Source organism: Scyliorhinus canicula, chromosome 3, assembly GCF_902713615.1.
Source record: "Scyliorhinus canicula chromosome 3, sScyCan1.1, whole genome shotgun sequence".
NCBI classification, from domain to species: domain Eukaryota; kingdom Metazoa; phylum Chordata; class Chondrichthyes; order Carcharhiniformes; family Scyliorhinidae; genus Scyliorhinus; species Scyliorhinus canicula.
This window is the reverse complement of record NC_052148.1, coordinates 238,342,636-238,356,470: the sequence shown is the minus strand read 5'-3', so window position 1 is coordinate 238,356,470 and position 13,835 is coordinate 238,342,636. Positions and strand designations below refer to the sequence as shown.

General features: G+C 44.8%; 1 protein-coding gene across 4 annotated transcripts in view; it reads right to left on the bottom strand.

Moving 5' to 3' along the window:
* The window catches only part of ints10 (integrator complex subunit 10), an 89,555-nt gene that overhangs the window by 44,554 nt on the left and 31,166 nt on the right, over positions 1–13,835 (bottom strand). For all 4 annotated transcript variants that reach the window (XM_038792428.1, XM_038792430.1, XM_038792429.1 and 1 more), the window contains exons 7-9: positions 12,570–12,741; positions 8,976–9,145; positions 3,644–3,780 (exon numbers count right to left, since the gene is read on the bottom strand). In XM_038792428.1, coding sequence (XP_038648356.1) covers positions 3,644–3,780; positions 8,976–9,145; positions 12,570–12,741 — 479 coding nt within the window. The remainder of the gene's footprint in view (positions 1–3,643; positions 3,781–8,975; positions 9,146–12,569; positions 12,742–13,835) is intronic.

Genomic DNA, 13,835 nt, shown 5'->3' with positions numbered 1-13,835 from the left:
AGTAACACTCAAGAAGTTCAACACTGTCCAGGACAAAGCAGACTGCTTGATTGACACCCTTTCCACAAACATTCACTCCCTGCACCAGCGAAGAATAGTTGCAGTAGTGCACTGCAAGAACTGACCACGGCTCCTTAGATAGCACCTTCCAAAACCACAACTAGTACCATCTAGAAGAGCATCGTCAGCAGACACATGGGAACACCATCACCAGGAAGTTCCCCTCCAAGTCACTCACCATCCGGACCTGTAAATACATTGCCGTTCCTTCACTATCGCTAGGTATAAATCCTGGACTTTCGCTCCCTAACAGCACTGTGGGTGGGTCTATACCACATTCACTGCAGCGGTTCAAGAAGGCCCAAGGACAATTAGGGGCAATTAGGGATGGGCAATAACTGCATGGTTAGACAACGCCGCATACATCCCATAAATGGACTTTTTTTAAAAGCAGATAAGCAGCGGCGTTACAAAAATAATAAAAGGACAAAAGACTGTATCTGAATGTTTGTCGCATTTGAAACAAAACAGATGAGCTGATAGCTCAAATAAAAATAACTAAGCATGATCTGATAGCCATCACAGAGACATGGCTGCAGGGTGACACAGATTGAAATCTGAATATTGATGGACACATAACATGTAGGAAGACACAAAGCTAGGAAAAGATGGAGGGGCGGCTCAGTTACTTATTGGTGATATTAGCACAACAGACAGGGATGACCCAAGTTAAGGAAACCAGAGTGTAGAAGTAATTTGGGTAGAGATGAGGAATGATAAAAGCAAGAAGCCACTTTTGGGAGTGGTGTACAGGTCACCTAAGAGTACCAACAGGGTAGGAAGAAGTATAAAAGAAGAAATAATGGGAGCTTGTCAGAAAGATACAGCGATACTCACAAGGATTTTAAGCTATGTATAACATGGAAAATTCAGACGGGCAAAGGAAGACTAGATGAGGAGTTGATGGAATACTTTTGGGATATTATCTTAGAGCAGTACATTCTGAAGCCAACCAGGGAGCAGGCTATACTAGACCTGGTATTGTGCAACAAACAGGTTTAATGAATGATCTCATTGTGAAGGCATCTATCTATAGGTAGTAGCGATCATATGATTGCATTTTACATTCAGTTTGAGGGAGGGAAAAGTGGGTCCAAAACTAGCATTTGTAATGGAGAGACGGTGGCGTAGTTGTATTGTCACTGGACTAGAAACCTGAAACCCAGGGTAATGCTCTGGGGACCCGGGTTCGAATCATGCCACTGCAGATGTTGAACTTTGAATTCAATAAAAATCTGGAATTAAAAAGTCTGATGATGACCATGAAATTATTGTAAAATCCCATCTGGTTCACTAATGTCCTTTAGGGAAGGAAATCTGCCATCCTTACATTGTCTGACCTACATGTGACTCCAGACCCACAGCAATGTGGTTGACTCTTAACAGCCCCCTCAAGGGCAATTAGGTATGGGCAGCCAGCTGGCCAGCCAGCGACGCCTACATCCCATGAACGAATAAAAAAACATTTAAATGAGGGCAATTATGAGAGTGCAAAGCAGAGTTAACTAAAGTGAACTGGCAATTTAGGTTCATGGATAGGTCAATAGAGATGCAGTGGCAGACACTGAAAGGGATACTTCAGAATACACAGGATACATTCTAACCAGAAAAAAATTTCCAAGGGGAGGGCTCATCATCCATGGTAAACTAAAATAGTTAAAGATAGCATAAAACTTTAAAATGGGCAGCCGATCGGAAGACTGAACAGAAAATAAATAACACCAAAGAAAGATTAAAGTATCAATAGGAGGGGAAAATTAGAGTACAAGAGAAAGCTATTTAAAAACATAAAACCAGATAGTAAGAGCTTCTATAGGTATTTAAATAAGGAAAGAGTTAACAAAGTGAGCGTTGGTCCTATAGAGAGCGAGCCTGGGGAATTAATAATGGAAAATGAGATGGCAGAGGAATTGAACAGGTATTTTACATCGGTCTTCACTGCAGAGGATACAAGCAGCATCTCAGAATGAGCTGGAAATCAGAATTGGAAGAGAGGGAGGAACTCAAGGAAATTATGGTACTGAGCAAATTGTTGGAACTGCAGCTGACTAGGGCCCCTATGCCCTAATGGACTTCATACTAGTGAGATGGTTGATGTGTTGGTTTCAATTTTCCAAACGTCCCTAGATTTAGGAATGGTTAAATTAGATTGGGAAATAGCAAATGCAACTCTATTCAAAAAGGGAAGGAGGCAGAAAGCAGGAAAGTACAGGTCAGTTAGCTTAACGTCTGTCATCAGGAAAACATTAAAAGCTATTTTTAAGTAAGTTATAGCAGGGCACTTAGATAAATTCAAGGTAATCAGGCAGTGTCAACACAGTTTTGTGAGTGGGAAATAATGTTTAACCAAGTTATTGGAGCTCTTTAAAGTAACATGTGTTGTGGATAAAGGGAAACCGGTGGATGCGCTGTAATTTGTAGAAGGCATTTGATAAGGTGCCACACCAAAGGTTATTACAGAAAATAAAAGCCCATGGTATTGGTGTAATATATTGACACAGATAGAAGATTCACTAACAGGAAACTGCAGAAAGAATATTCAAGCCTGGAGGTAACAGAGGTTCAGAGGAGAGTTTCAGCAGAAGATGAGCTGAGCAAGGGACAGGGTGGTTGTGGTCATGGAGGCAGAGCCAGACAATTTTGTGATGAAGATGATGTGGAGTCATAAACTGAGATCAGCATCAAGGATGGTAGAAAAGTTGTGAACAGTTTTGTTAAATGTGAAACAATAGCAAGAGAAGAGGATGGAATCAGCAACAAATTTGTGACAGGAGTAAAAGATGATTGCTTGCATCTGTGCAATGATTACAATAAAAACTTGCATTTATACATTGCCTTTAAAGTGGGAAAATGCCCCATGGCACTTCACAAGAAATAATCACAGAAGAATGGAGCCTCAAGACAAATAAAACAGACGGGGTAACAAATAGCTTGATCAAAAGGGTAAGTTATAAGGAAGGTCTCAGAGGCATGGGGATCAGGGAGACCAACTATCCTGGATTTTGCAAGATCGCCATGTAATTGGGCTGGTTGTCCCATGTTGTTTGAGGCCGGGGTGTCCTTTTTCCCCACATGTTTTGTGCATGTGGATCCCTCTGTGATGTCCTCTCTGATAGCCTGTTGGCAGCAATTCCCACAGCTCTGGAGACATTCTCTGTGATGGAGATGATATGGGTTGAAGCTCAGTTCGAGACCAATAGGACTCTGAAAATGCAAACAGTAAGGCTAAGCCTGAGACAATGCCTGGGGAGGGGAATGGAATTGGCAACGAGGGCGCAGAGTTGGCAGCAGGTGCCGATGACAGCGGCGTTGGTCACCCAGGGCTCACCTGCAAGGAATTGCAGCTCAACCAAGATTGGATATCAACTAAACACTCTAATAACTTAAGAGGCAGTTGTGGTGACAGAAGAGATCGGAGAGGAACAGTTGGATGTCATTAATATACATCAGGAAGCTGACGCATGGTTGCAGATGATGTCACCATGAACAATATTACAAAAGGTCTGACAGCTGACCATTTACAGGAGGCAAAAGAGCAACTTTCCAAAAATAATGACAAATTCAGGAGATACAGATTACTCACCAGTGTTTTTTCCCTCCCATCTCCAAGTTTCCGTCTTTTATGAATATGTTTACCCCTATCGATATCCACATCACCATAGATATTTGACAAGTCATCCAACAAAATAAGAGGAACTTGGTTGCTGGAAGGGCTAGATGCTAAAGGGAAAATTATTTTGAGCTGTTAAATCAATATGCATAAAATAGCATCAGCATTACCAAAAACATATCTCCATTACAAAGTTTACTGCAGCAACTCAGCAAGGTTTCTTCAACAGCACGGTAGCATAGTGGTTAGCACAATTGCTTCACAGCTCCAGGGTCCCAGGTTCGATTCCCGGCTTGGGTCACTGTCTGTGCGGAGTCTGCACATTCTCCCCGTGTGTGCGTGAGTTTCCTCCGGGTGCTCCGGTTTCCTCCCACAGTCCAAAGATGTGCAGGTCAGGTGGATTGGCCATGATAAATTGCCCTTCGTGTCCAAAATTGCCCTTAGTGTTGGGTGGGGTTACTGGGTTATGGGGATAGGGTGTAGGCGTGGGCTTGGGTAGGGTGCTCTTTCCAAGAGCCGGTGCAGACTCGATGGGCCGAATGGCCTCCTTCTGCACTGTAAATTTTATGAAATTCTAAAAACAGCACATCTCAAACCAGCAACCACTATCGCCTAGAAGGAAAAGGGCAGCATGTGCATGGGAACACCACAATCTGCAAGCTCCCCTCCAAATCACATCCCATCCTAATTTGTATCATATCACTATTCTTTCATCATCGCCGGGTCAAAAACCTGGAACCCCCTGAGCAGCACCGTGGGAGTAACTTTATCATGCTGATTGCAGCAGCGCAAGAGGGTGGTTGCTCACTACCTTCCCAAGGACAATTACGGATGCACAATAAATGCTAAACTTGCCAACAGAGCCCACATCTCAAGAACGGGTGCTATTTTGGAGGGACAGCATTACTATTTGTTTCCTTCACAGAATATATTGAGTAAAATTGGCTCTGTTAAACATTTATGAAACTAAAAGCCAGCACTCTCTTTGGATACAGATCATTAACATTAACCAAGCCACATAACACTGTGAACCTACAGGGCAATGATTGGTACACTGCTCAGACAGAGTCAGCATTCAAATCAACATGGCAATTCTCAGTGTTGGTTCAACTTAATTGTTCAGATTTACTCCTCTAGATTTCCCTAATCAAACAAAAAATAATTTCTTAAAAATTGCTAATCATACAACAATCTGAACAGAAGTAGTGTAGGCTTTGGAAGCAGTAAGGGGTGGTGTAATTGGTTAATACAGGTGAAATATTTATCAACATATAGTTTTCTGGATTGAACATCACTAACAACTTCAGCCTGCACAGCAGTACTGATGTAGAATTTAGGTTATTTTACATGGTGTGACACAGGAAAATGTCAAAAACACAGTAAACAAACCCAACTTCAAATACGCTCAGTTTGGATTCTGCCATGGCCACTCAACTCACGGCCGTATTACAGCCTCTGACCAAACATGGACAAAAGATGAGGTGAGAGTGACTGCCCTTGACAACAAATAGCATTTGACTGAGTGTTGTATCAAGGAGCCCTAGCAAAACTGGTCAATGCGAATCAGGGGTAAAACTGTCCACTGTTTGGAGTCAACACAAAGGAAGATGCTTGTGGCTATTGGGAAACCGATCATCACTGCCTCAGGACATCGCTACAGGGGTTCCTCACCGCAGTATCCTAAACCCACCGCCTTCAGCTGCTTTAATGATCATTCCACCATTATAATGTCAGAAGCGGGGATGTCCGTTGATGATTGCAAAAAGTTCAGTACCATTCGTAACTTCTCAGATGCTGAAGCAGTCCTGTCCATATTCAGCAAGACCTGGACAACATTTAGGCTTGGGCTGACAACCTCAGAATGCCCCCACTATCAACATCCTGGGTCTATCACTGAACAGAAACCTAACTGTACCAGGCATGACAATAATTTGACAAGAGGCCGGGAATTCTGCCGAGAGTAACTCGCTTCCTGACTACCCAAATAAAAGCAAATTACTGCGGATGCTGGAATCTGAAACCAAAAAAAAAATGCTGGACAATCTCAGCAGGTCTGGCAGCATCTGTAGGGAGAGAAAAGAGCTAACGTTTCGAGTCCAGATGATCCTAGGTCAAAGCTTTGACAAAGGGTCATCTGGACTCGAAACATTAGCTCTTTTCTCTCCCTCTGGATGCTGCCAGACCGGCTGAGATTTTCCAGCATTTTCATTTTGGTTCCCGAGTACGCAAAGCCTGTCCACCATCTTCAATGTATGTCAGGAGTGTGCTTGACTACACCCCCACCACCACCTCCATTCACCTGGAAGAGTGCAGCTCCGACAACTCCAGGCTCTGCACCATCCAGGATAAAGCAGCTCACTTGGTCATCAGCATTAAAAATTCAAGGGCGACATGGTGACGCAGTGATTACCACTGCGCCTCACGGCGCCAAGGACCTGGGTTCGATCCCGGCCCCGGGGCACTGTACGTGTGGATTTTGCACATTCTCCCAGTGTCTGCGTGGTCTCATCCACATAATCCAAAGATGTGCAGGGTAGGTGGACTGGCCATGCTAAATTGCCCTTTAATTGGAAAAACAGAATTGGGCACTCTAAATTTATTTTAAAAAGCATTAAAAATTAACTCCTTCCACCCCGGTGCACAGTTTCAGTGGTGTGTAATATCTACAAGATGCACGATAAGATCTATCACCTAGAAGGAAAAGTGAGCAGACATATAGGAAGCCACCGCCTGTAAATTCCCCTCTAAGTCACACACTATTCTGAATTGGAACTATATCACTGTCCCTGGGTCAAAATCCTGGAAATCTCTCCCTAACAGCTCTGTGAATGGACCCACACCACATGGACTGCAGTGATTCAAGGCAATGGTACGCCACCACCGTCTCAAAAACAATGGCCAGAATTCTCCGACCCGGTCCCTGGGGAGGGCGTGAGACTATCGCGCCCTGCTGCCCCGACACCGGCCTCCCTATTCTCCAGCGTCGTTTTTCGGGCGGCGACAAGATCGGCGTCACGTCAGTCAGGGGCCATTGACAGCGGCCCCCCAGCGATTCTCCGGGCCTCGATGGGCCGACAAGTTTTGCGTGGATTACTCACCTCACACACGGCGGGGCCTGGAAGGTAAGTGTGCAGGGGCCGTCCTGTAGGGGGGGCGGGAATATCTGACCCCGGGGGGTGCCCCCTGCAATTAGGGCCAACCGATCGGAGGGCGGGCTGGTTCCGTGGGGGGCCTACTTTACTCCGCGCCGGGCCCCTGTAGGGCTCCATCATATTGCCCGGGGGCCGGCGCAGAGAAGGGAATACTCCGGCCATTCCCCATGGCAACCTAGCCCCCTAGAAAGGTGAGAATTCCTCACTTTCAGGTGCCGGCATGGGGATTATAGCCCCATTTTCAGTGAAACCCGCCAAATAAGTCTGGTATCATCACCAACAATTACATCCTATGAACTAACAAACATTAAGTGCAGCCTGTAATGCAGATGGATGGAACAGCCTGCAGGACGTCCCAATGGTTTGGTGGTAATAGTTAAAGGACAAGTGCTGACCAAATTAAAAATAAACAATGGCTAGACTGTTAAAACACAAGCAACTACGGTGAAATTCACAAGAAATTTGATTGTAAAAGTCCTGAAATTCTTCGAGTCAGACACTGCTGGTGGAAGTATGACGGGTGGCACTTTCCAGCCTCCAGTTGTGCTAGTATTGTCTCTTTCCCAAATCCCAACAGTAGATTCATTTACATAAAAAGAGCCTTAGTATAATTCATGGTACTCACTAGAAGTCCACCCTGCAGGGGTCAAAATTACCAATGGCACCTCACAGTCCCACTGATGTGGGCAGTGTGAAGAGGGTTGGGCATCTTGAGCAAATTATGAAACATTGATTTTTAAAAAGTCCAAATATTTCTGTCGCTGCTTTTCTAATGGCAACTGATAACTCTAGCATTAATAATCCACTTCCTCATTTGTACAATGTGCCTGCAAGACGCAGGTATGCCATTCTCCTGTCCATAAGAAAGATTAAATTTCTGGTAGGCAATCAATCATTCTACACCCCAACTCTTCCGATCACACAGAATGGTTGGTAGGGGTCGAGCATGGAGAATTATGAATTGAGAGGAGAAATGGTTGAAGACTAACCAGAACCTGATGCATGCCACCTATTTCCCCATCCACTCTGCTGACATATACCCTGCATGGCCCTCCCAGCCCCAGGAAGTTCAGGACTAAAGGTCTTGCACTGTAGTTTTAAAAAGCCAATTCTTCCAACATAAATCTATGCTCTTAAGCTAAATTGAGATCTGAAGCTTGAAATCTATTGAGCTTCAACAATCCTCAACTATGAGATGTTTTGGGTAGCACGGTGGCACAGTGGTTAGCATTGCTACCTATGGCGCTGTGGACCTGGGTCCAAATCCCGACCCTGGGTCACTGTCGGTGTGGAGTTTGCACGTTCTCCCCGTGTCTGCATGGGTTTCACCCCCACAACCCAAAGATGTGCAGGATAGGTGGATTGGCCACACTAAATTGCCCCTTAATTGGAAAAAATAATTGGGTGCTCTAAATTTGTAAAAAAAAATGAAAAAGAAAATGAAAACAAAAAAATGAAAAAAAAGAGACTTTTCAGTAGATTGTACTTTCTAAAATAAATTATGCAATTTTAGTTTCTTCATGTTTGAATACATGTGCTCTTGGTAACACTTTTCCATACCTTTCTTTTTTGAAAATAAATTTAGAGTATCCAATTATTTTGTTCTGATTAAGGGGAAATTTAGCGCGGCCAATCCACCTAACCTTTGGGTTGTGGGGGTGAAACCCACGCAGACACAGGGAGAATGTGCAAATGTGCAATTCCATACCTTTCTCTCAGAGTTTTTCAATTCTGATTGAAACTCGTTGACTTACAAGAGGCACTTCTACATTAGGTCAATATAGTGATGCTGTGAAAGATGCATGTATCTTCTCTGTTTTGTTTAATGCAATTTTAAAACAATTATAACCTGCCAACGAAACACCAGTATATGGACTGCGCCAGTTTAAGAAGGCGGCTTACCAATACCTTCTGAAGGGCAGCTAGAATTGGACAATAAATGTTGGCCTAGCCAGTGACACCCAAATCCGCAAAATAATTTTTAAAAACATATATTCTCTCATATGGCCGATTACCAGCTTTCCTTATTTTCCTGCCTGCATTTCCATACAGGTGGAATTTCATTGTAAAATATGGGAATTTCTGGAGATGCTAGAACTCTAATTTTGGTCTACCTGAGGCAATGTTATTTTCTTAAGAATCCTTTAACTAACCTTGAAATAGAGATGGCTGGATACTGCCGACATATTGGAATGCATTCTTGAAGAAAACGAGTAACGTAGAATAAACAACTTGATGTTTATACTTCCTGTGGCCTTCGTCATCAAAGTTGTTTATATACCTGCATAAATCTTTCATCCTATGCAGAATTTCACCACAATTCCTGAAAGAAAAATTTCAAAAGTCCAGAACTCAAGGATGAGTGAAATACTTGGAATAAAACACACAAACACAACCCTCAATATTGCATTGAACTGTGAATTTAGATTTCAGGCTGCAATATCTGATGCACCATTGGTTTTTTAAAAATGTTTGTTTATCTTACACCTATATATTTTGAACAGTCAGAAAGAATGAAAGCAGTGCAATAACAGTACTATGTATGGACTGATTCTGAATTAAAGAATCAACTTTGCTTTAGTTCACTTTTGAGCTTTGCATTTATAGACATCCACCCTTGTCAACAAAGTAGGAATCAGCGCTTTAACCCAACCAAAACTTATTTTAAACCAAGGAACTAAAGCACTGGAGAGCACCACTGTTTAATACAACAAAGGGGGAGAAAAAAGGATTAGTTAAAGGAGATTATTGAAACTTGACGGAGGAAGGAAAGGCTGAAGGGATGTAAAGGGTTCAATAGCTGTGAGCTTTGAAAATATGCACTGAGCTTTGATTTCAAAACAATGAGAAGTACAAGGAGGATAAGCATGTAGATTGAAATATTGGGTGCAATTCAACTAAATGGGAACAAAGTCCCATAGCTAGCGTGTTTAACCCCGTGTTTCCCAGCTCTCACAGCGCTGAGAAACACATGGCTCTAAAACGGCATTTGCGTTAAATAAGGGGCCTGAACAGGAAATGTGGGGCCAAGGCAGCACATAGACCCGTTTTCTATACCGAGGAGCCCACTCGCCTGAACGCCTCAGTGTAGCGAGAGATCGGGACGCCTGATCTCCGAAGCTCCCGAGTTGACTTCTGACCTCCCCGAAGCCCCAACACGCTATGGAAGGGATCCCCACCCACGCGCAGGGCACCCCGATCTGAATGCCAGCACACACAAAATGTTAGCTTGGCACCTTTGCAGTGCCAGCCTGACACCCTGGCAGTGCCGGCTCAGCAGGCACCTTGTCAGTCCCAGGCTGGCACCAAGATGGCACTGCCAGGGTGCTAGGCTGGCACCAGCAGTTCTAGAGTACCACTCTGCCCAAAGGACATGCACCTGGGGGCCTCTGATCCCCTGGGAGACCCCCAGACTGCCGTTCCGTCTAGTCCCCATTTGTGGAGACCAGTGCTTAACAGCACTTGCACAATGCAAATTGCACAATCTCTGAGACAAAGGGGACAGATCCCAACGCCTCAAAAAACTTCATATTAAAGTGAGACTAGCTGTCTTGCTCTAATATGCAGATTTACTAAAAAGTGATCCCGCCAACAATGGGCGGGAGTTATATCGCAACATCTGGCTAGGTGTTGCGAGTCGGATAAATCCTGGGAGTCTCCCGGCTTTTATCAGCCAATCTGCGCCGCAGCAAGTTGCTTTTCGGGCGCTGCGTGGCCATTGGATTGAAACCCTTGATATGAGGACTAAGAAAGAAAAGTTCAGAGGAGCAAGGAATAGAGAAACACTGTGAAAACGTCAGGCAACAAGCATTTTTCTTGCAGCTAGCAGAATTTGCACAATGTACTAGTAAGAAACCTTGGGCGGCACAATGGTGAATTTCACCGTTTATCTGTGGGGATGGTAGGTGGGGATAGCACTGCTGCCTCACGGCGCTGAGGACCCGAGTTTGATCCCGGCCCCGGGTCACTGTCCACGTGGAGGTAGCACATCTCCCCGTATCTGCGTGGCTCTCACCCCCACATCCCGAAAAGATGTGCAGGGTAGGTGAATTGGCCATTCTAAATTGCTCCTTAATTGGATAAAAAAGAATTAGGTACTCTAAATTTATAAATCAAAAGGGGAAAAAAAGTACTACTAAGAAATCTGATTAGAATTTTTACCTTGGTTAACTCAAGATTATTTCAAAAGCGTATTCACCGACTTCAACTTCTATTAAGATAGGGCAACTTGACACCCAACAAAGAATAGTGATGTAAGTAATAGAGAATAATTAGTTGCATGTTTTTACAGTTTATTCAAGGTTACGAATGTTGGATCATGTAAACAGTTGATATTAATTTATTCATCATTGTCGAAAGGCCATTTTGCCAGTTCGACACTAATTGGAGGGGCCTTATGTCCTGCCTGGGACTAGGAGGATAACTAATTAAGGAGGGTAGAAAAAAAGGGAAACTATCTCCACGGGATCCTCTTTCATGTTTTTCAAGTGTGCTTGCCTCAGAATAGCCATCAACTGTCTTCACGGAGAGGTCTGTGCATTGGACACGCCTACTTAACCAACATTGGAAGGCAGCCTGGAAATCAGTTCGCTTATAAAATTATTAAAAACTTTGGGCACGGTTCTCCGCTCCCCACGCCGGGTGGGAGAATCGCGGGAGGACGGGCGACTCACGACACGTCCCCCTGACGCCCACCCCCCGCTCGGAAGAATTGCCGCTCGCCGTTTTTCATGGCGACCGGCAATTCTCCGACCCGGATGGGCCGAGCAGCCTGCCGTTCCCGACCGGTTCACGACGGCGGCAACCACACCTGGTCGCTGCCGTCGTGAACATGGTGCCAAAAGCTGGTTTGAAGCTTGTGGGGGGCGGAGAGGGGAGTGAGCACCACGGCCGTGCTCGGGAGGGGACTGGCCTGCGATCGGTGCCCACCGATCGTCGGGGCGACCTCTCAAAGGGACGCACTCTTTCCCCTCCGCCGCCCCGCAAGATCAAGCCACCACGTCTTGCGGGGCAGCGGAGGGGAAGATAGCAACCGCGCATGAGCGGGTTTGAGCCGTCAGCCGTCGTGATGTCAGCCGCGCATGCGCGGGTTGGAGCCGGCCAACCTACGCATGCGCGGCTGACGTCACTTAGGCGCGCCGGCCGTGTCATTCTCGGCGCGCCACCTTGACGCAAGAGTCAAGGCCCGCGGCCGAGAGTTACAGAGGGCCGCTCCTAGCCCCCGGGTGGGGGTGAATAAGGTGAGAAAAGCGGCCTCCGAGTTCACGACGAACTTCCCGAATTTTCGCGGGAGCGGAGAATTCCGCCCTTTATATTAGATCAATTGAAACACTCTCCCCACCTACCAGCCCCACAGATAAACGGTAAAATTCACAAGTAATAGAATCATTGAATCATGGCAGTGCAGAAGGAGGTCATTCGGCCCTCTGATTATAATAGCATGTGGTTTAGAGCATTTTTCTTCAATGTTTATCCAAGAAGGGCAGCATGGTGGCCTAGTGGTTTGCACAACCGCTTCACGGCGCTGAGGTCCCAGGTTCGATCCCGGCTCTGGGTCACTGTCTGTGTGGAGTTTGCACATTCTCCCCGTGTCTGCATGGGTTTCGCCCCCACAACCCAAAAATGTGCAGAGAAGGCCATGCTAAATTGCCCCTTAATTGGAAAAAAATTATTGGGTAATCTAAATTTTTTTTTAAAATGTTTATCCAAGAAAACAGTGGGCCTAAATGCTCAATCAGAATTCTAACCTGTTTGCTTTGTCCATCTGCCAGTCACACCTCATTGCCACAATAGACATGATTTCAAACAATCTGTCCCATGGATCCATTATCAACGATGACTTCTCAGTCAGCCCTTCTATGATATACTTCTGAGTGCTTCGCTTGGTGGGTGACTTTATATCAGCTGTGTCTTGGGAACCTAGCAGAAAATAAGAGCAAATTATTTTTGGTGTGTTAACTGGCTAAAACACTAACAAGGAAAAAGCAGCCTTTCCTTCCATTGAGCATCATCCTTTTAATTTCCTTAGCCTAATTGAGAAAAATCCATCCATTCAGAACTTGAACAAGGATCCAATTCACATTTCAAAGTAAAATTCTTCGCCATCAAAACACATCTAACAGGTTCATCAATTTACCTTGCAAAATATTAAATTCACCACCATAAATGGTCCTCAATTCTGATCGGCCGCCTGTCTTAAAACTAAAGGATATGCTCCTCACGCAAGTCATTGTACATACACACAAATTAAGTCCTCCTTCGTCTCCCCATCGCAAGTGATACAGTAATCAATAATTTTGCTGCATTACAGGTACCGTTTAATTACCTAAGAAATGCAACACCAGTTGAAATGCAGCACTAAATTAAAAAGGGATGATGAAATCAAATTCCAACAATTAAAGTCACCAGTAACTATCCCAGGGAGTAGCAGGCACCAGGATTTCAGGTAAGTAGGAACTTCTGAATCAAGCAGTACTGTCGGTGAGCAACAGCATAAATCAGGTACTTTCCCCAAAGTCATAGTGAGAAATAAGAAGAAGTCTCACAACACATCGCTTCTCTGCCTTTTGGCTAGGATGAGCACGAGGTCAGGTGTAATCCTTGGATCTAGTATGTCTCTCTTGTGGGGGCCATGAATTGGATTCAACTTGAATTGGTTTTTGGAGCAGGCAAGGAGCTGGATTAGGGGTTCGCCCCTGTCCACACTCTGAGCTCTGGCTTTGTAACTCTGATAAAGTAATAAAAAGAGATCTCACAGCACCAGGTTAGAGTCCAACAGGTTTATTTGAAATCACAGAGCTTTCAAATAAACCGGTTGGGACTTTAATCTGGTGTTGTGAGACTTCTTACTGTGCCTACCCCAGTCCTGCACCAGCATCTCCATATCATAGTGAGAAATAACAGGGATGGAAATATTTCCTGCCAAATTATGTCAGTTGTCTGGCGTGAGCAGAGAGAAAAATTGGCACAGGCATATTGCAAGGTTCCACCCACTTCTCTCATAGCAATCTTCC